At 35.4% G+C, this 24,648-nt stretch overlaps 1 protein-coding gene across 12 annotated transcripts in view; it reads left to right on the forward strand.

Annotated features, from left to right (window-relative positions):
- PUM2 (pumilio RNA binding family member 2) overlaps nucleotides 1–24,648 on the forward strand; it is a 94,634-nt gene that overhangs the window by 45,098 nt on the left and 24,888 nt on the right. For 7 of the 12 annotated variants that reach the window (XM_081254280.1, XM_081254279.1, XM_081254282.1 and 4 more), the window contains 6 exons: nucleotides 520–645; nucleotides 3,336–3,478; nucleotides 4,969–5,098; nucleotides 15,770–15,913; nucleotides 16,030–16,320; nucleotides 20,454–20,690. In XM_081254280.1, coding sequence (XP_081110406.1) covers nucleotides 520–645; nucleotides 3,336–3,478; nucleotides 4,969–5,098; nucleotides 15,770–15,913; nucleotides 16,030–16,320; nucleotides 20,454–20,690 — 1,071 coding nt within the window. The remainder of the gene's footprint in view (nucleotides 1–519; nucleotides 646–3,335; nucleotides 3,479–4,968; nucleotides 5,099–15,769; nucleotides 15,914–16,029; nucleotides 16,321–20,453; nucleotides 20,691–24,648) is intronic. The other 5 variants (XM_081254276.1, XM_081254277.1, XM_081254285.1 and 2 more) reach the window with 2 other exon arrangements.

Genomic DNA, 24,648 nt, shown 5'->3' on the forward strand with positions numbered 1-24,648 from the left:
TCTTATACACTACAACCCCACTCCATCCTACCAAAAGCTTCTTGGATACCCCTACTTTCTGTGCTCATATAGCACTTACACTATATTCTAATTGCCAACTTATTTGTTTGTTTTTCTCACTAGCTGGAGTGATTCGTGAGCGCAGATCATATCTGTCTCTCTCAGTGTTGAATCCCTAGCTCACAGTATGGGTTAATAAGGATTGAATGAAAAACCACTATTGAACAATAGCAGTTCTAGCTCTAAACATTTATTGTGTATATATGCTAGTACTATACAGTCATGTATATTTAATTCTAACAAAAATCACTGGTGATTTTTGAAACCAGTTTCATAAACAAAGAACCCCAGAGTCAGGTTGTATTACGTGCCCAAGGTCACTTAGTTAATAAGAATTAGAATCATTATACACCCTCTCCTCCCCCACCAACCCTAATTTCAGAAGAAATTTTTTTTTAACCTGATGAAGAAAATCATACATATTGTTTTATTTATTATTTCTCCCCCTTTAAAATACAGCTGGTGTATTCTCAGCAGGCCTTGCTCCAGCTGCATTTGTGCCAAATCCATATATTATTAGTGCTGCTCCTCCAGGGACTGATCCGTATACTGCAGCAGGATTGGCTGCAGCAGCAACATTAGCAGGTAACTTACTGTTCATACTTGTTGCTTGTTATGGATTTAGTTTTAATTTTGGGATAAGCTTTATTTTTGTCTATTTGGGCAATTTGAAGTTTCTAGGAAAAACTGAAACATTTATCCAGAATGAACTGAAGTTTCCAGAGAGTTAGTTTATTTTTCGACTGTAATGCTACAGGAGAAAACCTAAGTCTGATAACTGGTTTCTTCCTGTACATAGTTGTTTTACATTTTAGTTTTATAGTCTCAGAAATCTTACATTAGCAGCCACAAATCTTTATTCTTGTGACTGATCCCATTACCCACAGAGACAGTGCAAATAAAGTTACTTCTCAGAAAATAAACTGGGGGTAGCTGCTATAAATAACCAGGTCAGGGATAGTACAAGGTAAAGAGGTTCAGTGATCTTAAGAGAATAAGTATCTGAAAAGTAAAGTTAAATTAGCAATGTTAAAATGTGCAGGCAAGCTGAGGGACAAAAAGGTGGGATTGAGGTGGAAAGAACTTATTAACTGTCAAAGCCTGATAAGCACCACTCAAAATCTGAAGGAAAAACCAAAAGTACACAGTGTCACATGTCAGTTGTATGGCAGTAAAGCTGGAAAAAAAAATTTTTTTAAACCGAACTGTATTTATGTCTTATTTAAGTAAGGGAGAGTTGTGTACCGGTTAGGCACAGTCTTACTGAGCAGAGTGATTTGCTGATCTTCTACAGGGTTTTGGGGGAAGGTGGTTTTATGTTGAGTTAGTTACAGAGACAGGAATGAATTTGTCTAAGCATGATTTATGTTGGTTACCAAGGCAGGAGGAGGGAGATGTCAACCATAGAAGTGTGTTCCTTGGGTTGAGTCTGTTGATTGGCTAACTTTTCATAACTTTAAGCTGTCACTGATAAGTTCACTGAATTATCACTGATCAATTAATTTTAAATCCGCTTCTGGTAGTTATTTATTATTGTGACTGCAGAACAGTTAGTCTTTTCATAGGCGTTTTTTTTTCATACTCAAGACTTTAAGATGTGAAAAAAATGTTAATTTCAAATTCTTGTTTGATATCTTAGCAGACTGAAACTAACTTGTCACATTCAGTAGTTTTTGGTATGGATCTGCATGTGATTCCATAAGGATGTGAGCTTTCCTGGTACTATTTAACTGGATGTTAGTATGTAAAGTGCTAGTATATCATACATACATAAAATCATTAATCTGTGGAACTGAAGGAAGCAACTTTAAGAGGTCATTAGTTTTGAGATAAGGATTCCTGGCATTCTGAACTTACTTAGGCTTTCTAAGATCAGCACTTTTCAGTAGAAATAGAACGTGAGCCAGATAATGTAACTTAGATTTTTCTAGTAACCACATTATGAAAGTAAACCACAGATGAAATTAATTTCAGTATATTTGATTTAGCCCAGTATATCATGTAATCAATATTTTTAAAATTATTAATAGATATTTTATTTTTAATGCTAAGTCTTCAAAATCCTGTGTGTATTACATACTTACAGCACATCTTAATTCAGGCTCTCCAGCTTTTAATTGTTTAGCCACACATGACTTCTGGCTACTTTTGGACAGAGAGGTTCTAGGTGGATGTCTGATTCTTTTGTTTTGTTTTGACAGTGTATCCTTTCTTCATAAATCCTTCTCTGTATTTTAAGAGTCTTCATTGTAGATTGTGCTTAAACTATCTTTAGAAATATACTTTACCTTTAAAGTGTTTAAAACTTTTCATTTTAGTGATTCAGTCAGTTACACTGGGCTTTATTTTCTTCCAAAACAAAGTGAAACCAAGAGTTTGACTTTCTAAAGTATACACATTAGATATACTAAAATCATATCAGTGGGATTTAGGGACATGTATCAGTCAGGAAACACGACATCGTAATCATTAGTTTAATGGCAGGGCTTATTGTGTGATACTATTTACAGTCCAGAAATCAAATTTTATCTTGAATAAAGTAGAATAGAGCAAGAATTCATTCTATTTTTCCTGGTTTGCTTTTTTATGTCTATGTCCTTGATTATATTTCATAGTTCTTTCTTGTCTTAACTTACTAGTTCCATCTTCCTAACCATAAAGACACTGATGTTTCATTTGTTTTTATGTGATTTTCAATTGTTTTGTGAGAATTGTAACTAATTCTGTTTCAGATATGAAAAATATTTTAAAATTCACAGTTTACAATTAAAATACAGTTGTAGCAAGCTTAGTACCAACGTGTTCCCTAGTTTTGTTACAGATTACAAATTAAAAGCCAAAAATGTTTTGTTTTCAATTTTAAAAATTCCTTTTTAAAGAAAACACTGAATTGAGTATAGGAAATCTTACAGTTTTATGGTGTTTAATGGTCCTGTTTGCCAGTATCAAATGCATAAACTAGAATTCAATAGGTGTTGAGTAGATGGTTCAGTGTCCAGTCAATTCCTTGGGCTTCTTGCGTCTAGTTCACATCTTGTCAGTCACCTCTGGATACTTTCTGTGTTAATAATCCATACCTCAGTGAGACTGTCTCTCTAGTAAAATCGCGAAAAAGAGAAAGGGGCAGACACTTTTATGTGGGTAGAGGATTGTAAGGACATCTGCTCGAAGTCTTATGCACTGTCCCTTTTTTATGATCTAATGGTAACCTTATTTATCTATAAAATGTAGTGACTTTTTTTATTTTTTTTGGGGGGGTGGGATGTGGGGTTTAGGTCCGGCAGTGGTTCCACCTCAGTATTATGGTGTTCCGTGGGGGGTGTATCCAGCCAATTTATTTCAGCAGCAGGCTGCAGCTGCGGCAAACAACACAGCAAATCAGCAAGCAGCATCACAAGCTCAGCCTGGACAGCAACAGGTATAGGCCTGCCTTCATTAAATACTACCTGAAGAGTCTTGGAAATTTCATGAGCTCCCTGCATTCAAGATCTGTGTTTTTTTCTTTTTATTTTCCCCAGTATGTAGCACAGTACTTATCATATAGTTGGTATACCAATATTGATTATGTGGTTTTTTTCCTCCAGTAGTCATATATATGAACTTAAAGATTTGGTTGTATTCTACTTCAACATTTCTGTTATTGAAACTGTCTTGAAATCTCTAGCAATTTTTAATTTTCTTTTCATCACTTCTTAAAGTGTGCTCATAATGTTTCTATCAAAGTAATTGTCATTTCATTTTCTTCTGGGTGTTTAAATTACTATTTTAAATATTAACTTAATACATTTCTGACCAGAAAAAGGAGATTACTGAGTACTTTGTTTTTAAGCGAGGAAAGGTGAAATATTTTCACTAAAGGTTAGATTTAATTTCTTAAAACAGAAAATCTTTATTTTTAAGATTTCTTTTTTTAATTTCAGCCAATTTTCTGGAGCTATTTTTATAAATAAATGTAAAAGAAAAACTCTGATAAAAATTCCAGAATTCTGTTTGTCAAATTTATCATATTTATACCAAAGAAGCAACTTAATGACAAGTATAGTGTTTGTTACTTGGCAGTTGAGTTTTCTTTTAAACTATATTGATGTTCTGTTAAAGCTATCCTTTAGCTCAGTCCTTGGAGATTATACCACAGCACCATTTAATAAATTCTTTTTAAATCTGTGTCTTCTTTGGGCAGATAAAAATATCACCTTGCTTAAACATTACATATACCTGTGCGTGATGCTTGCTTACACGGATGGACTTAAGATGAATCCCCCTTGTCCTGAATTGTTTAAGTATTTACCTTTGTGAAATTAATGTGTATCATGCTTGTGTATATTCACTACAACAACTATGTATTATGAAGCAGTAAAGTTTGACCAGCCTTAAGAGTTTTCACATTTTTTGATGAAATCTTGTGTTCCTTTTTTAACCCTAAGGGTTTACAGTAAAAAGCAGCTTTTTACTCACTTTAATTAAAGCTTCTGAATTCTGAAAACTTGGTTCAATTTGAAGTTTTCACTCTGCACCACAATCTCATACCAGACTAATTGAATAATCATACTTAATTTATAGTTTTCAGTCTTAGAAAATAATAAAATTTAAACTTTTATCTTCATCTAAGATTTTGCCATTCCCCTCTCACCGCCCAAATATCTGTCTCTCATTTTAATACTACTTTGGTAGGTTAAAGAGCACAAATACTAGAAATAATTGTTCTTGAAGACCCTCTACCATGTTACTTAATAGATTATGTTTTTGGTGTTACGTTATTTGTATTTTTTTAAGGGTAAACTGATATTTCATTGAATGTAAATATGTTTAAAGAATATCCAAAGGCTATCTGTGATATATACAGAGTTGTCTGAGATAACTTTGTTATTTTATAATTTCGTTTTTAAGGAAATTGTTTGTCCTTTGTAGGTTCTTCGTGCTGGAGCAGGTCAGCGCCCTCTTACTCCCAATCAGGGCCAGCAAGGGCAGCAAGCTGAATCACTTGCAGCAGCAAATCCAACTTTGGCTTTTGGTCAGGGTCTTGCTACCGGCATGCCAGGTATATAGTTGGTTAATTGTGGAAACTTGAATAGATTTAAAATGCTAAATGTAGATTCTCACACTGAGGAGTGAGAAAAATCAAGAAATGTCTTTAGGGACTTCTCTGGTGGCACAGTGGTTGAGAGTCCGCCTGCCAATGCTGGGGACATGGGTTCGTGCCCCAGTCCGGGAAGATCCCACATGCCACGGAGTGGCTAGGCCCGTGAGCCATGGCCTCTGAGCCTGCGCGTCCAGAGCCTGTGCTTCGCAACGGGAGAGGCCAAAACAGTGAGAGGCCCGCGTACCACAAAAAAAAAAAAAAAAAAAAGAAATGTCTTTAAATCTTGCCTACCCTGCAATGCATTATTTACAACTCAGGTGCCAATAGTTGAAATCAGTATTGTTTGTGAGACTTAATGACAGGGATGGCAAATATGTGTTAGAATTCTCAAAAACCTTTTTTTCTTAAGTCTATGGCGTAAATCATAGCGTCTTTCCAGTGGAGTATAGCCCAGAATTCTTTTTTTTTTTTTTTTAAGATGTTGGGGGTAGGAGTTTATTAATTAATTTATTTATTTTTGCAGTGTTGGGTCTTTGTTTCTGTGCGAAGGCTTTCTCTAGTTGTGGCAAGCGGGGGCCTCTCACTATCGCGGCTTCTCTTGTTGCGGAGCACAGGCTCCAGACGCACAGGCTCAGTAGTTGTGGCTCACGGGCCTAGTTGCTCCGCGGCATGTGGGATCCTCCCAGACCAGGGCTCGAACCCGTGTCCCCTGCATTAGCAGGCAGATTCTCAACCACTGCGCCACCAGGGAAGCCCTCAGCCCAGAATTCTTAATGCAGTGCTTTAAGTAATAAAACCATTAGGTGGCATGTCAGACAAAACCTGTTTGCCATTTCTGCCTTACAAGGATAGTTAGTCATTTAATTAGTTAATGTTGAAAAGTGTACAGCTAACATTTTCCACTTAGAACATTGTGCAGCCTTGTTTAGCACATTTATAGTATTTTAACCTGTTGGTTTTTATAACCTGATGGCATCAGTATTTACTAAAGTTTTCTGCCCATTGCCACAGTACAACTTTTAGAAAAGGCCAACAAAATACATTTTTTTGTGAAGTAAATTTGTGAAAGTAAATACAAAATTAGTACTTCAGTAATAGTGGAAGATAGAAGGAAGGTATTTTTCTTAAGCTAATGAAGCAGCACTTGTTATGTTTGGTTCTTTTGAATTTTATTTTATTTTTATACAGCAGGTTCTTATTAGTTATCTGTTAGCACTTGTTATGTTTTTAAAGGCTACATTTGAATGTCCGTAGATAATGCATCACTTCCCATTCTATTCCTTCATTTCTCTTCATTCCTAAAGACTCACTTTCAAGCATTCCATTTTTTCACTTTTAGTATATGAGTAGTTACTCCTTCAGCTGTAGATTACAGCTAACCCTTGAACAACCATGGGTTTGAACTGCGTGGGTCCACTTATATGTGGATCTTTTTCCATAAATATGTACTATAGTACCACACAATCTGTGGTTGTTTCAATCCTGTGGGTGCAAAATAGTGGATATGGAGGGTTAACTGTAAAGTTATTTGCATATTTTCAGTTGCACAGAGGGTTGGTGTCCCAACCCCTGCATTAAGAGTCAACTATACTGATTAATGAAATACGTGTTCCAGTTTTCATTAATTGTACTGTAGATAAATTTTCTATTCAGGTCATTTAGGAGATGTGTTTAATGCATTGGAAACGATCCTGACTTACATGATTGAAGGTTTTTTTTTACATGCTGCTAAATATTTCTGTATATTATTTTGAGGAGTTCTGTATCAATTACATTCATTCTGTTCTCTCTGAAATTCTAAGGTCTGAGTTTATCATCTTGTTTAGCCTACTGAATGAAGAAAAGGATGTTAATATTGCTGTCCCTGGAGTACAAATGATAATAGAATGGGGGCATTCTCATTATTTTCCTTTTTTACCCAGCTGTATACTTGCTTCATGGAAGCTGCTGTCCCAGAGCTGCTGTAGATTAGAGACCCTGGCAAAAGCAGCCCTTAGTGAAATGGACTGTGAAGCAGAAGTTGTAGGCACGTGGAGAGACATGGAACAGGGCTAAAAAGAACTGAGCTGGGAGTTTATGAAAGCCACTGCTAAGACCATTCTGGATTCCTCTTGGGTTTTAGCTATAAATAGAAAAGGGAGAAGAGTCATGGAGTGTAACAGTCCTGTCTTAATAGATTCTAAGTAGGATTTTGATTTAAGAGAATGCTTCTGACCTGTGTTTATTTGCTTCTCCCTTTAACTTATTGCTTATTGTTTTAGACTTTTGGTGCTGGTCCTATTATCCATTTCTTATAAATGCCTTTGCTTCTCTTCCTCATATTCAGCTCATGTTCTTATTTACTAAAAACATCAAGGTATTTTGCTATTAATTTGATCAACTTTGGTCTTCTCAAAATTTATTTTTATGTTCACGTCTTTCCATTCTATAAGAAAGCTCTTTATTGCCTTTTTTGTTTTGTTTGGTTCATCAGTGAACTCTATCTTGGTACTCCTAAAAGAAAAACACTTTTTACACGATATTTGTCTAAAAACCATTGACTGTCTTCGGAGTGATGAGAAAATTAAAAGCAGGGAAAACTTTTAGGGAAAAAAAACAGATTATTTTACCTAACCTTCTAAGCCACAACATTTAGTCCCTTTACAACTGTAAATGTAAAAAATCATTTTCACAAAAAGGGCTTTACTAGAAATAATATTTGTGTGCCTAAGTGACTTGTTGACTGTTCATATGATTCCCTCACTGTAAAACTTTTCTCTAATACCTTCTGTACTTTATTCTGCCCAGGACTATGATGAAATAATTGTCCCTTATTCAAATAGTTACATAGATATAATGTTTTATGTGTTATATCTTTATATGTTTTAAAGATATAAAGCTCATACACAAGCTTGCTTAGAAAATTGTTTATTTCTTCAAATCTCATGCAGTTCGTAGCTTTTCCACCTTCTGTCCTTCACTTCTCATCCGTCACATCCCTATTCCTTGTACTATGTTGATTATAGACTTTCAGTCCTTCTGCTTGATTCTATATGCCATCGCTGTTTTTTAGTCTTGGATTTTCAGTCTTTCTCCCTCTGCCACCTCCTTTTCCATAACCACGATGCTAGTCTGCCTCTTCATCCTAAAAAGCTTTCTCTCTCTTGTGCTTCCCTCTTATACTACCTTTCAGAATTTACATTCTACCCCACACTTCTTTTAAGCCCCGCCTCCACGATTCCTTTTCGGTAGCTCTAATGTAACTCAGTGCCAAAGTATGACTTCCTCTCCTCCATCCTTACGTTTCTCAGTTCTTTGTTGTATTACACAACTTTGTTGTATGTCCAACTTTCTGCAGCTCCTCTCCACTACATTTGTGTGATATTTTACTCTCCTGGCTCTCCCATCTTTCTCATTGCTTTTTGTCAGTCTCCCTTTCCTCTGTATATCACTTAAATGTAAAAGACATTCTGGCTTTAGTGACTAGATGCTTTGGAGTCAGATCTGCCATATTGCTCTGCCAGTTAATTGTGTGACCTTGGCCATGTTACTTTCCTCTTTGAACCTTAGTTTCAATATTGGAAAAATAGAGACACTTTATATTTTTTCTGTGGAAGAGTCTTAACTACTTTCATCTTTTCACCTGTCATTCCTATACCAGTAAACCAGTGAGTTTATGTCTGCATCTTGGATTCTTTTCTGAACACTTAACACATTTCTACGTTTGTACAAGATATTACCATGTATATGTTCCTGCCACTCCTTAAACTTGAAAATGTCCAAAAATGAACTCACCTCTCCCAAATTTGCTTATCTTATTGTTTACCCTATTTCACTATTAACCCCGCTATCCCCTTGAGCTAGAAATTTTTGGCTTCATTCTCAGAGTCATCTTTAACTCTTGGTTTTCTTCTGTGCTCCACATTCAGTGACTTGCCAGTTGTTTATTCTCTCATGTTCACTTCTTTTCATCTCTGCTATTCTTGTTCAGCTTCTCCTATATTCTCCCACTAACTCTGTCTGCCTCTAATCTCTTCTGTTTATTTCATCTTTTTATTCTCCTCTCAGTTACCTTTCAAAAATACAGGTTAGTTTATACCATTCTGGTTCTTAACATTTTCATTAATATAGCTCCAAACTATTGATACCTTTTAACCTAATCAGTACTGTCCTGATCCTATGCTTTAACACACTAGACCACATACTGTTCCACAAACATCCTTTTATGCCTTTAGCCCTAGCTAATACTTTTAGTTTAGAATACACTTTTATAAATTTTAAGCAAAATTGGGACATATACTTTCACATTTTCCTTTTAAAAGCCTTGCTTTATACTTTGTGATTAACTTTCCTTCTCATCGTTTAATATGATCCTTTCCATGAAGCCTTCCCAAATCTTTCCCAGTGCTTGTTCATTAATACTTATTCCTCCTGGGACTTCCCTGGCAGTCCAGTGGTTAAGACACAGCGCTCCCAGCGCAGGGGGTGTGGGTTCGATCCCTGGTCAGGGAACTAAGATCCCACAGGCCGTGTGGCACAGCCAAAAAAAAGAAAAATAATAATAATCATTCTTTTTGCCATTCTTGTGGCACATAACTTGCTCCTTTCTTTACTACTTCTGTTTGCCTTGCATTTCATTTAGCTATTTGTGGTTTGTTTTCGTAATTTAATTATTTTACCATGTTTGGAGGTGTAAAGTGTCTTAAAATTAAAGTGGAAGAGTTATGTATTTCTCCCTAAGGAAAGTTATTTGATCAATGTCATGTCTGAAAATAAGTGGCATCTTAGAATTAAGAATATAGTACATTATCTTCGCTACAAATTGTATAATTCTTGAGTGTGGGGACCATGTCTTTTTTAAGTAACAAAAAGATAATACAATAGAAATTAGAAACTTTTGAACTGAATGATTATGAAAATGCTATACATATTTAAACTTGTGGACTACACTTAAAAACAAAACATTGAAGAGGGGTATATAAGCTTTTTTTTTTTTTTAATTGAAGTATAGTTGATTTACAATGTTGTTAGTTTCAGGTGTACAACAGTGATACAGTTATATTTATATATATATATTATTTTTCAGGCTCTTTTTCCTTATAGCTTATTATAAAATATTGAGTATAGTTCCCTGTGCTATACAGTAGGTCCTTGTTGGTTATCTATTTTATATATAATAGTGTGTATATGTTAATCCGAAACTTCTCTAATCCCCCCCCCTTCCCTTTTAGTAACCATAAGTTTGTTTTCTATGTCCGTGGGTCTATTTCTGTTTTGTGCATAAGTTCATTTGTATCGTTTTTTTTTTTTTTTTTTTTAGATTCCACATATAAGCAATATCATAGTTGTCTTTCTCTGTGTGGCTTACTTCACTTAGTATGATAATCTCTAGGTTCATCCATGTTGCTGCGAATGGAGTATATAGGCTTCAATGCATACATTAGAAAATAAGTTTCTATTTGGGAACCGTGAAAGGAAGAGAATATACCCAAAGAATTGTAGAAGGAAGCCAGATAATAAAGATAGAAACTGATGTGGATGAAATAGACTGCAAACATATAGTTAAAAGAGTCAGGTTATCCCAAAATTTACGTCTTTGAAAAGACTAATAAAATTGATAAACCTCTGAGAGGTTCATCAAAAAAAAAGGTAAAGAGAGAAGACATAATAACCAATATCAGAAAAATAAAATAATCATAAGAGGGTATTAGGAACCAGTCTCATGTTAACAGAAATTGGAAATTGTAGACAAAATGGACAAATAACTAGAACAATGTAACCAAACACACTCAAGGATATATAGAAAATCTAAAGTTCATTACCATTAAATCAATTGAGTAATCAAAAATATTCCAAGAAAATTCCAGGCCAACACAACTTCAGTGGTGAATGATAATCAGGCATTCAAGGAAGAAATAATTCCAACAAGTCCAATTTTTAAAATTCCAGAGAACAGAAAAAGAGGGTGTGCTTCCCATGCCATGTTATGGTACTAGCATAGTCTTGATATTAAAACCCGTCAAACAGTGCAGAAAAGGAAAATTGTAGGCTCATCAGACTTACGAACATGGATTTAGAAATCCTCAAATATTAGCAAACCAGATGTAGCAATATAAAGCAGGATAATATATCATGAACAAGTTGGTTTTATCCCAAGAATGCAAGATGAGCATTAGCAAATCACAGTGTAATTCACCACATTAAAAGATAATAATCATAAGAACTTCTCAAAAGATGCAGGAAAAGCATAATAAATTTATATATTGACTTTAAAAAAAAAACCTCTTTAACAATTATGAGCCAGAAGATAACGTCTTTAATATGTTGGGGAGTCAGGAGGGAATTAAACACCCTACTCCACTTCCCAAGGATGATAGACTTTCCTATTTATAGGAAATACTTGAAAGTGTTCCATCTAAGACTGGGAATAAGACAAGGATTTCTGCTAACGATACTTCTCTTCAAAAGAGCCTAGCCAGTATATAACATGAGAGAAATTCTAGTAAAATGAAAAAGTTCTGTAAATAGAAAAACAACTGTCATTTGCAGAAAATATGATTGTATTAACTGAATCTGCAGATAAAGTATTAGAGTTAATGTGTTTTTGTTAAGGATTTTGGATATAAAAATCAGGTTTAAAATCTTTTTCTGTTAACCAACAGCCTTTTCTTTTTCTTTTTCTTTTTTTTTTTTTTTTTTCTGACATGCTGCGCTGCTTGTGGGGTCTTAGCTCCCCAACCAGGGATCGAACCCAGGCCCACAGCAGTAAAAGCGCTGAGTCCTAAGCACTGGACTGCAAGGGAACTCCCAACACCATAATGTTTTGAAATGAAGAAATCGAAGGTTATTATTTACAGTAGTCAGAAGTACCTAGGAATAAGTCTAACAAAAAATGTGCCCAGTTTCTATGGGAAGCAGCTTTGTTTAGACATTAAAGGAGACCTAAATAAACAAACCATTGGGCAACTCAATATTTTAAACATGCCAGTTCTCCCCATATTAACCTGTAGTTTCAGTGCATTTCCAATCAAAAATCCCAATGGGTTCTTTTGGTGGTTCTTTTTGACAGCTGATACTAAAATTTAATGAAAATGCAGAGTCAAGATTAGCCAAAACATTCTTTTTTTTTTTTTTTTTTGTGGTATGTGGGCCTCTCACTGTTGTGGCCTCTCCCGCTGCGGAGCACAGGCTCTGGACGCGCCCGCTCAGCGGCCATGGCTCACGGGCCCAGCCGCTCCGCGGCATGTGGGATCCTCCCAGACCGGGGCACGAACCCGTGTCCCCTGCATCGGCAGGCGGACTCTCAACCGCTGCGCCACCAGGGAAGCCCCCAAAACATTCTTAAAGAACAAAAGTAAGTAGAAGGGCTTGCTCTATTCTAACTTACAGAGTAAGATTTACTCTAAAGCTGCAGTTGAATTACTGCATGGATAAACAGACCAGTGGAACAAAGTAGAGACCCCAAAAGTGAGATTCCCAAAAGAAATGGCCACCTAATTAATAGCAAAGAAAGCAGCAAAAAAGCAGTAGGGAGGAATGAATGACTTGTTTTATAAATAAGATGAAAGAAAATTGATGATTTGGGCAACAAATTGAACCACTGCCTTATTCTGTGTTCAGTACTCAGCTCCATTTGGATTTTAGACCTAGGTGTGGAAAAGTGGAATTTTAAAGCTATTAGAAGATAATATAGGGGCTTCCCTGGTGGCGCAGTGGCTGAGAGTCCGCCTGCCGATGCAGGGGACACGGGTTCGTGCCCCGATCCGGGAAGATCCCACATGCCGCAGAGTGGCTGGGCCCGTGAGCCATGGCCGCTGACGCGCTGGCCGCTGAGCCTGCGCGTCCGGAGCCTGTGCTCCGCAACGGGAGAAGCCACAACAGTGAGAGGCCCGTGTACTGCAAAAAAAAAAAAAAAAAGAAGAAGATAATATAGGGAAATTTTTTTATGAAAATAAAGGAAATAATAAATTTGAACCCATTACTTAAAAAGTCACCATAAAGAGAATCACAGGTCAGGCTAAGAATGGAAGAAGATATTTGCAATACATTAAAATGGTGAAACACCTGAATTCAGCATACATAAAGAATTATAAATCAATAAGAAAATGCAGACCAATAGGAAAATGGGTGACAGAGACTTGAACAGCTGTTTCCCCAGAGGAAATCCCAGTGCCTAATTAGCATATGAAAAGATGCTCAGCCTCCTTATGGGCAAAGAAAATCAAAACCACAACAGAATGCTTCTGCCTATCTTTCAGATTGGCCAGTTTTTAAAAGTCTGCCATTATGAAGTATTGCTGAAGTCATGGAGCAATGGGAACTCTAATACCAAGGTGGGAAGCGTGTAAATTTGCACAACCACTTTGAAGGCAGCTTGGCATTATTTGCCAAAGTTTGAAAATACACATGCCCTTTGGCCCAGGGTGTCAACTACTAGATGTATACCTTAGATTAGAGAAATATGTACACATAACACACCAGCATACATATACAAAAATGTTTATGGCAGTACTGTCGGCAGTGGCCCCAAACTGGCAACCGTGTAAGTGTAGAATGGATAAATTCATTGTGGTGTTTGTCCAATGAGGTGCTATACAATAATGAAGATGGAAGCTAGAAGGTCTGTGTATAACCACATGGATGAATCGTACCTAAAATTTTTAAAATAATTCAAACCAAATGATTGTTTAGAGAGAAGCATTTATGGGAAGTAGAATGTGTAACTCTAAGGGAAAGAGAAGACTGGTAGAGCAGGGACTTTCGAGAGGTGGGATGCTGGGCAGTTTTCTGTTTCTTGGCTTGGATGGTAGTTATACTTTTTTGTGTTGTAGTCATTATAATATACTGTTTTTTGTACTTTTTATGTGTTCTGTTTCACAGTAACAATAAAAATTTTAAACACCTAAGTATCATGCTCTGCTAATCAAGTACATTTCCTGGTTAAGAAAAAAATTACTCTCAGCCCCCTTTCTGTAGCTCGCCTCTGGTCCTTTTTTTTTTTTTTTTTACAGCAAAACTCCTCAAAAGCATTTCTGTACTTGTTTATGGTTCTTCCATTCTTTACTGAATTCACTACAGTTTGGCTTTTATCCTTACCAGAATGACTTCCATGTTGCTAAGTTCATTGGTCAGGTTCTCAACTCTTAATGGCTTTTAGCAGCGTTTGACATTGTTGATCACTCAGTCTTCGTTCAAATTCTTTTTTCTTTGACCAAATTGTTTGAATTTTCTTTCTTTACTGGCTATTTCCTCTCAGTCTCTTCCCCTGTTCCTGCTCTCTCCAACCTCTTAATGTAAAGTACCCTCAGGCCGTAAGCCCTGCCCTTTTATTTTCTTGGTGATTTTGTCCTTTTTAGCTTATACCATCCTTATCTTGACCACTCCCATATTTATAATTCCAGCCTGAACCGCTCTCCTGAACTCTAGACTTGCATATCCTATGTGACAGTTACAGTTAGATATCTAATAATCTTCTCATTCATCATGTTCACTCCATGAGGAGAGGGCTTGAAAGCTCTACATTCCCTCCTAGGTTTTGCCTGATGCTTCTCTTCATTTGGCTGGTCCTCCTAATTCATATCCATTGTATTAGTAAAATGGTATTTGCGAAGCAGAATTACTGTATTTAATTAAAACAGCCTTTGCATGTGAAAGTTTTGGTCTTAGTAGGGAAAGTAGTGTTTAAATTTAAAAGTATCCAAGGCTGCCAGTGCAGTTTTGCAAGTGGTCCTCAGACTTCTGAGCCTGAGTCTCTGTTGCTGTATAAGACAGCCTTTCTCAACCTGCGTTCTGGGAGAGAATAAGCCCTATTGCCTTGAAGTATCCACTGTATATATATATATATATAGTTAACTTCTCTCCCATGCATCTTGAGTGGTACTTACTATGCACCATCCTTGAGAGAATTGGCAAAATAGTCACTTTTCTGTTCAAATAGTCATTTTCTGTTCTGTGGTTCAGATGAGGAGTCCCTACTGAGAAGGTCTATGAAGAGATAAACTTCACTCACCTGTCATTGTGAATAATGCAAATTGTCACCTGCCTTGTGGTCAAGGCTGTAATAAAACTAATGCCTGTGTGGTTTTTATTCAGACTCCAGCTTGAGAACCTTTACAAATTGACTTGTTAAACCTTATGATTTTGAGTTATCTGTTTATATCATGATTTAATTTTGAAAGGGCTGCTTACAAATGAAAATCTAAGGGAATGCTGGTAATGAGGCACTTGGTTTAGAAATTTACTAAAATTGCATAATAAATCGTACAGTGTTCTCCCTCACTTCCCTTAGTCTTTCTATCCATTCTCCTCTCAGGACAACTGACTAAATGGTAAAAACTTTCAAGCATCAGCCCTTGATTACCTATGGTTTCAATATCAAGGAATATATCTCATCATTTTGTTGTCCATAAGCGAGAGGCATCTCTGTTAAAATTTAGGAAAAATATTTACTTGTGCTTTAGTACATTTTCATATATTTAGTAATACCTTCTCAGCTGTGTTTGCTTTTTATATGGTGACTAACGGTTTTATATTAACAGTATAAATAGCTGTGTTTTCTGGTTGATAAAAACACAAATGTGGGGGAAAATAAATACATGTTTTCTATAATAAATGTTTTCATTGGTAAACATTTATTTTAATATTATCTAGGCTATCAAGTACTAACTCCAACTGCCTATTATGATCAGACTGGTGCCTTAGTGGTTGGCCCTGGAGCGAGAACTGGCCTTGGAGCTCCAGTTCGATTAATGGCTCCAACACCTGTTTTAATTAGTTCGGCAGCAGCACAAGCTGGTAAGTGTAACTGACATTTTCAGGGATAATATTTTTCTGGTGTTGTTTGAGATGTTTCAAAAATAGAAAATGGTTTTCTGAGTAGTTTTACGAAGTGTCTGAAATTTAATTTACAGCAGCGGCAGCAGCAGCTGGAGGAACTGCAAATAGTCTCGCAGGCAGCACAAATGGCCTCTTCCGGCCACTTGGCACTCAGCCACCACCGCAGCAGCAGCAGCCACAGCAGCCAAGCACTAATCTGCAGTCTAATTCATTTTATGGGAGCACTTCTTTGACTAATAGCTCCCAGAGCAGTTCTTTATTTTCTCACGGACCTGGCCAACCTGGAAGTACATCTCTTGGCTTTGGAAGCAGTAGCTCTTTGGGTGCTGCTATAGGCTCAGCCCTCAGTGGATTTGGTTCATCAGGTAAGTTTCTTTTTAAGATGAGTGTACTCTGCTAAGTGGACATGAGGTATATGTATTTGTTTTTAATATTAATATAAACAGTAATAGCTTGTGGTATAGAAAGGACAGGAATAAGGTACTGGTTTATTGGTTTAGTTTGGTAGCTGAAAAACCACCTCCTGTAACATTTAGGAATGCTTAACTCATTGCAAGCAGCCCATGCTTTACTCAGATATAATACGTTTTCCCCTGGCTTTAAGAATTATATTACTGTAATTTTTGTTTTAGTAAGGTTTGTTTGGGATAATATATATTATGCTAATTACTAGCTCTTCCCTTTGCTCTATAACATTAATGTTCGAGGAAGTAAATATTTTTGCCATCTTAAGTTTCTGGTGTTTTAAAATAATCTTTGTATGCTCATCAGATGATTTATTCTTATTAAATGCTAATGGTTGTTAATGATCTTTATTTGGTATAATATATAAAAATAAATTATGATGTAATGTTCTAAACAGAAGCCCCTAAGATAAATATGCCTATCTTTATATTAAACAACTTAGCCTTTATCACTAAAAGTTCATTTAAAAGGACTTTTTTCCCCCATATCCTAGTTTGATATATAATCCTTAAGAAATGCAAATTTTAAATAGCTTCACAAAATAAATAATTTACCCACACAAACTGATTTTGTAACTGAGGAAGAGCTGAAATCAGAAGAGGCTCACACTGACACCCTGTTGACACACATTGTATTATCAGTCTCTGGTGTTTCCAGAGTATTCAGGAAACAGGGAAAAAACAGCTTACTCTCATTCTCTTGGTACAGTTGACAGCCTTTTCTTTATGAGGGGCAGGGCCATTTATTCACACCTCAAGAGGATTTTTATTCCTCTCGTGTCCTTGAATCTTAAAATCTGGTTCTCTGTTTTCCCACCACATTAAATTATATTCTGGTGTGAAAAATGGCAAAACTAACACATGCCAGTCATTACTAACTGTGCTTGCCAATTTTCTAAGACAGTATCTTCTGAACTTCTTGAACATTCATATTTATAAATATGATGGTCTAGAACAACTATAAACTTTTAGGTGCAGAATGCTTTTTTGTTGCAATGAAATTCAAAAGGGAAATATACTTGCCTAATACAAAATTACCTAAAGAAATGGGCATGGGAACTTCCGAGGAAAAGTCTAGTGAACGTAGAGACTGTTTAGTCTTAATTTTCCTGTTTGATTTTTTTTCATTCCTTTTGGAGCTTAGTCTTTTTATCTCTCGCCCAAGTGCTCCCATAGACTCATTTTTTTGTTTCTAACACAATTGAAAAGCATTTTCCACAAATAATCTTAGATTGCTGGAGAAAATCAAAAGAACATATAACTTTATTAAAAAAAATTTTTGTGTGGAAATAACTAGTTTCTATAGATTGTAGACCCTAAATAATCCAGGAAAAATAGAGAAAAGACCTGATAAATCTCATGTTCCCTTTTCTAATAAAATGTCACTGATGGTCTGGTATAGATTTGTAAGAACTCCAAATTCCCATTTGCTCTTAGTTGTTAAGAGCCTTCCCCCTGCATTCAGGAACTGGTGAGCCATCAACATTCTGTTCTCTACACATGTCCCCTGTAGAGCCTCTTTCCCAAAAACTGATCATCTTCATTCCTCCCTTATTTATGAGCATTGCTTACTCCATTCTGATTTCCAGTTTGGGGTACCTCTGTTTTACCTTGCTTCAGAGGACATTAACAGTTGCCACCCCTAAATACCAGTAAATAACCTGTCATCTCCCTCCTCTTGGACATTTCATGAGCATTCATTCAAGTGCTACACTTCGGTACTCTTCGAAGTCTACCCATTGCCTTTTTACATTATGGCAATTCCATACCTACATGAAATTTAAAATATAATGTGTTTATGTGCTCATGTACACACACAGTAACATACACACAATCATTCTTTTACCCATATGATGAAATTATTAATGCTTAGTAGTGTTAAATACCCCAGTTTATAACTCAGCTCACCAGGAAGCTTAGCCATTGTAATAAAGTAATTAAATCACCATTTCTATGACCCATTAGAACGTTCTTTTACAATTGAAAGTTTGTAATTTAACATTTTATCCACAGTTGATAAATGATTAGTGACTCTACTGTCTAGCCACTTAGATATTTTAGATATACTTTGTTTTATATTTTGTAGTCATACTGTTGCAGATAATTTAGGCATATAGTAAAATTTAAGGAGCCAGCTTGTTAGGTTTAAAGTAAAGCTATTTCTGAATTACTTTTAAATGTTCAGCTTGGCTTCTCCTTTTTAGAGGAAAATAATATCGCATGTGTCAAAACTATGGTTTCTTTGATTATTTGCCAGGGGAATGATAGTGCTGCTGCTCTCATTAGAGAGCTGTTGTCTTTTTCCTTGTCATATAAATTGTTTTCTGAAATAAATAGGAATTTTAAATGTAGCCATGTTTTAGAAAAATCACTTTGACAGTGTCCTTTTAAATTAGCATAGTTAATATAGCATACATTGACAATTTTGCCAAAACCATTCTTACAATAGTGTTTATTTTTTGCTATTAAAAATGCATATAGTTACCAGTATTTCCCTGTAATATATCTTAAAAAGTGAGAATTTCAATAAAACATGATCAGTCTTCCAGAAACTGCACTCACTGGTTTAAAAGGTTGAATACTGTTTATATAATACTTTGCTTAATACAGTAGTGTGAGCCTGGTATTTTTCCTTTATAGAATTTTAAATTTGGTAAAACCAATGTAATTAAGTTTCCTATCTGTATTAATAAGCTTAACTTGGTCTGCCATCATGTGCTCTGCTTAATTTTTCTCTTTAATCTGTACCCTTATGATCTATTTATAATTGACTTGCTATTAGAAAACCACAACCTAATAGAAACTTTAAAATTCTCTTGAAAAGAATTACCATATTGGTCCGAATATAGAGCTTGTCCTTAAAACACTTGATAGGTTAAGAAATGTATTATAAAATTATTTTGGATGTAAAAGGCTTCAGTTTAAAAAGGCTTAGAAACAGTAAAAAACATACTTGAAAATATGGGCTCTAAGTGAGACTTATGAATTGGGAGTTTTGGACAATCCTTTTAAACACTTAGTAAAGAATTTGATTATCCAAATATATGTTGATTAACAGCCAGATCTTGTTGCTTTTCTGAGCATGCATAGCTACATGGTAATGTGAACCTACCATTTTTTTATGATTTTATGAAGTACAAAAGAAAACTAGAAGGTTAATAGTTGAATTGGGGATTAAATGAAAAACAAAAAAAAATTGGTATGTAGTACAATAAGGGATGTGATATAATTGTATACCATATAAGAAAACAAAGGCTGATCAGTCTTTACCTGAGTAAGGGGTTCATGAGGCCAGAAATAGAATCTTAGGAATGGAAGATCCTGAGGGGTAAGTGAACACATGTTTTTGGTTGATAACAGTAATGAGAGCTATCAGTTTTCTAAGAGAAAGTTTGATTTTTCCATATGTATTTTGTAATTTAGTTGCTGAAGGATAGGGAGAATGTGTAGTGTGAAAAGTACTGAGGAGTTAGCTGCCATCTATACTTCACAGCTGACTAATATTCGGGCTAATATGGATTTTAAAGGACTATGATTTGAACACAAGCTGGAAGCCAAATCAAATGTGAATGGTGAGGGAAATGTATTAATATTCTGTTTATCAGTATAATCTTTTCTTGGCATTGGGTTGAAGTTTAAGAACTTGGTTCCAGAGATTAGGATACTACCAAAATTTAACCTTATTGGAATTTAATCTCTAGCATATCCTAAAGCAGACAACTTACAATTTCAGGGTTTATAAATCATACCAGGGTATTAAAGCACAGTAATCATATGTGTCAATGGTAAATATGTGTGAAATAATGAACATATGAATGACTGCTCTTAAATATTTGGTTATTTTCTTGGGGTGCATTTATACCCTTTTATGATTAATAAGTTAGTATGTATAGTTATCACAGTAATTATCTTCTCTATAATGTTTCTAAAAATAATTATTGTGATCACTTCTGTTATTTCCCAGCAAGAGTTGGGGATAGGTTTTATTCAGTTAACACTGTATGTAATTAGGGTTTTTTTTATTTCTTCTTCAGTTGGCAGTTCTGCAAGTAGTAGTGCCACAAGGAGAGAGTCTCTATCTACTAGCTCTGACTTGTACAAAAGATCTAGTAGCAGCCTAGCACCCATAGGGCAACCATTTTACAATAGTCTGGGATTTTCCTCCTCTCCAAGTCCAATAGGCATGCCTCTGCCAAGCCAAACTCCAGGACATTCACTTACGCCACCGCCATCACTTTCATCACATGGATCCTCATCCAGTTTGCATTTAGGTAAAAAAAAAAAACCAAAACCCTTTTTATTTGTATGTATACATGTGAGTGTGTTTGTGTGTGTGTTTTATAATATGTGTAAAATATTTAATGTTGGATAAAACATGCCAAATTGCTTTTGCTTGTGGATATTAGCCTTTTGAAAAAGTTCTACTTTTGTGAAAATTCAAAGTGAGGGTCTAATGTACAGTAAGGTAAAGACCCCTATTGTATCTTATGTTCCTTTTATGAAATACAGTGGTGTGTTTTTTTTTCTCGTCTGTGCTTTTGATTTGTGTATGTTTTAGATCATCTGAAAAGTCAATTATTTATACGTGATAGTGAAAGAAATTTCACGATCAAAAGTTTGTGCACACCATATAAAATGGATAAGTAATAAGAACCTGCTGTATAAAAAAATAAAATAAAATGCAAAAAAAAAGTTTGTGCACACCAAAAGCAATCATTAGTCACAAAGTTATTGAACTTTAAATAATTTAGTTTAGTATAATGGTTTTTGCTTTGGCCTTTGAATGAATGCCTGGCCATTTTACCACAGGGTTATATCAGGGTATATGAATTGAGTATGTTTGTGAGTTAGAGAATCTTATTATGTAGGGGTTTGGTCCATGTAGTTCTCTTACTTTTACTTTTGAACACATTGTTTAAGAAAAAAAATGTTCTAGGCTTGCTGTACCCTTGAAATCGGAACATTTAGAACTTTGGTTTATATCTGTATATTAAAATCACCCCCACCCCAAGATTATTTGAACTGGTGGTTACCTTTTTCCCACTCCAGGAAGTATTTAGCCATGTAGTTAACAGTATATTTTGAAGGGTTTTTGGATATCAGCGGCTGTGTATGAATCCCTCCCTGTCTTTCAAAGAAAGTATTTTATTAAAATTAGATTCTGGATTTTTATAATTCTAGTCATTTCAGCTAAAACTGAGAGATTCTATTGCTGATTCTTATGTGCTTAGGAAGATTTAAATCAGCTTGTGATTTAAAAAGTAATGTTGCTTTTGTAAGCAGATATATTATAAATTAGTGATTATGTTTGACCCCGCCACCCCCATCATAAGGCTATAGTTATTTTTTCCTAAAGCTCAGTAATATAGTAAGTTTCCATGTAGCAAAGGAATATCTTACAGTGATCATCATTTAGATTTATGTTATTACAAAGTGGGCTAGATTTCTTTTTTAAAGACTGGTCCTCCACCCCAAATTCTGGCCTTTGCTCTTTTTGGGGATATTGACTGTATACAACCAATTAATTTATCTGAGTGGGGTCCTAAGATCTGCTTTGCAGCACTGTTTGTGTAAACTTATCAGTTTTTAGCCTACCACTTTCCTTCATTTATCTTTTCTTAGTCATAGGAGCTTCTCAATTCCTGATTTTTATTATTTCTATTGACCCACTCCTACCACTCCCATATAAAACATGCCTTTGAGACTTTGAAATTGACACCAAAATTTGGAACAAAGCAAACCTAAAAATAGACCTTTCGTAATAGTTTTGTGTTTTATTCGTTAAGATTATATTTGTCACGTCCTGTCATTTTTTTCATAGATAAGTTTCAGATCAGATTTCTGTCAACTGTTACTGCTTACGTTGTGCTTTAGTGCCTGTGTAAATGGCATTAATTATTCTACATAGCTGGCTTAGAAATTGGATTATAAATGACTTTTTAGATGTCTCTAATTAAATAGCAATCTAGATTTTTTTTGACTATAAAGAACCCAGGCATGTAGATGCTTCTAGAAGGAATTCTAGTCAGTTATGAGAAGTAATCATCGTGTGGGCCAGCAGTTCTACATTGTAGCCTGATACTTTTGTACCCATAGTTTAAGCTGAACTCCTTAGTTTAGCTTCACCTTGAAATCTAGTATTTAAACACACCTCTGATTGAAATTGTCTGTAGATTATTTTCTTTTGTGATTCCCCAGTTTCTTTTAGCTTTAGTCATATTATAACTAGCAACCTTGTTTGTTAACAAGGAATAGACCCTGCCAAGTTGAAAATAATTAAGTAGATTTCATAAGTTTGCTCTTTGTATAGTGTTCATGGAAATAATCTATCTTTCGTTTTCATGTCATTGAATCACGATGCAAGACTTACATGCTCTCTGGTCTATCTATCTATCTATATATATATATATATTTTTTTTTTTTTTTTTTTTTTTGCGGTATGCGGGCCTCTCACTGTTATGGCCTTTCCCGTTGCGGAGCACAGGCTCCGGACGCGCAGGCTCAGCGTCCATGGCTCACGGGCCCAGCCGCTCCGCGGCATGTGGGATCTTCCCGGACTGGGGCATGAACCTGTGTCCCCTGCATCGGCAGGTGGACTCTCAACCAGTGCGCCACCAAGGAAGCCCTAAAAAATATATATTTTAAATTGTATATCCCTGAAGTGGATTTCTTCATGAATCAAGTTATCAAGGCTGCTAATTGATAAAATACCTATGAAAATGAATTTGCATAGCCATTTAAAAAATAATCTTACTCTGCTCACATATTAAGAATATAATATCATAAAATAGGGATAAATTCTCAGTTTCATTAGAATTGGTTGGAATTAATTAGTTCCAGCTGATTTTCTTATGAGATTTTTAAGATACGTAGCCATTATAGTTATTGGTAGGTCTGGATATCGATATTCTTAAAATATTGGATGAAACAGGTAACTTTTTTTTTTTTTAACCACCTATGCCTTTGCTCATGCTAGTTACTTGATTCACAGAAAAAGTGAATAGCAACATTGTGTACTTCTGGCTTTCCAAAAAAGATGTTTCATTTTTTAAAAATAGTTGTCATTTGATCAACATAAGTATTTTTAGCAGGATGACCAGTAGTCACTTTGTGATTGAAGAACAAGTATTTCAACTGATGAATTTTGGTGGTTCATTTTTTTATAACCTAAAATATTCTTTTTAAGATTTGCAGCCTTGTTGCTTTTTAAATACATTGAAGTCAGAAACATGAAAAAGTATTCCCATATTCCCATATTCTAGTATGAAATTTCTAAGAGATAGAGATTCCTTTTTTAAAAACAATTATAGCCACAAAATCATTATCATACCTTTTAAAATTTATAAATTCTCATTACTCTAATTTCCCTAATTGACTTAAATGTCTTTTGACAGTTGTTGTGTTTCCATCAGGGTCCAAATAAGGTCCGTCATTTGTTTGATGTCTTTTAATATGGAACCATTTCCCCATCCTCTTTTTTATTTCCTTCACATTTATTTGTTGAAGAAACTTTGTCCTGTCGAATATCCCACATTCTGGACCTCGATGGTTTCTTCTCCATGGTGGTATTTAACATGTCCTCTATTCTCTGAATTTCCTGTAAAATGGAATTTAGGGGTTTGATCTGGTTGTTTGTTTGCTTTGCTATTTGGTTCTGTATTTCTGCTGCACCATATCAGGAGACACATGTCTGGTTATCTTCTTTGTCAGGTTGTCTGCCAAATCCACCTAATGGCTTAGCAGCCTTTGATCATCACCTACGTATTTCTTCAGAGGTTGCAAAATGGTGATGCTCTGTCATTCCTTTTACATTTGTTAGCTGGAATTTTTCTATGGAAAAGAACTTTCATCAATTGTGAGGTTACCCTAAAATATATAGTTCACATAGGAGTCAGGATGATACTTGATTTCTTTTCCTTTGTTTTCTGACCTTGGGAAATGAGAATTGAGAATGAGAATGAGTTGATGCCCTAGCAACTTCTAAAGGTGACTTGCAGGGTTTTTTTGTTTTTGTGTTTAAATCATCATTGTTCCCTATCGTGTAAATTGATGGATTTTAGGATGGTTGTTATGTTTCAGTCCATTGCAGACTGGGAGATAACACTTTTTATACCTTTTCTTGATGCTAAAATATTACTATCTTTGGCCATTTGGAGTCCCTTCAGATTGGTTCCCACGTTGACTACAGCTTGTTAAAAGCAGTGCTTAAAATACTGATCAGAGAAACAA

Source organism: Mesoplodon bidens (genome assembly GCF_964165515.1).
Source record: "Mesoplodon bidens genome assembly, chromosome: 14".
Classification (NCBI taxonomy): domain Eukaryota; kingdom Metazoa; phylum Chordata; class Mammalia; order Artiodactyla; family Ziphiidae; genus Mesoplodon; species Mesoplodon bidens.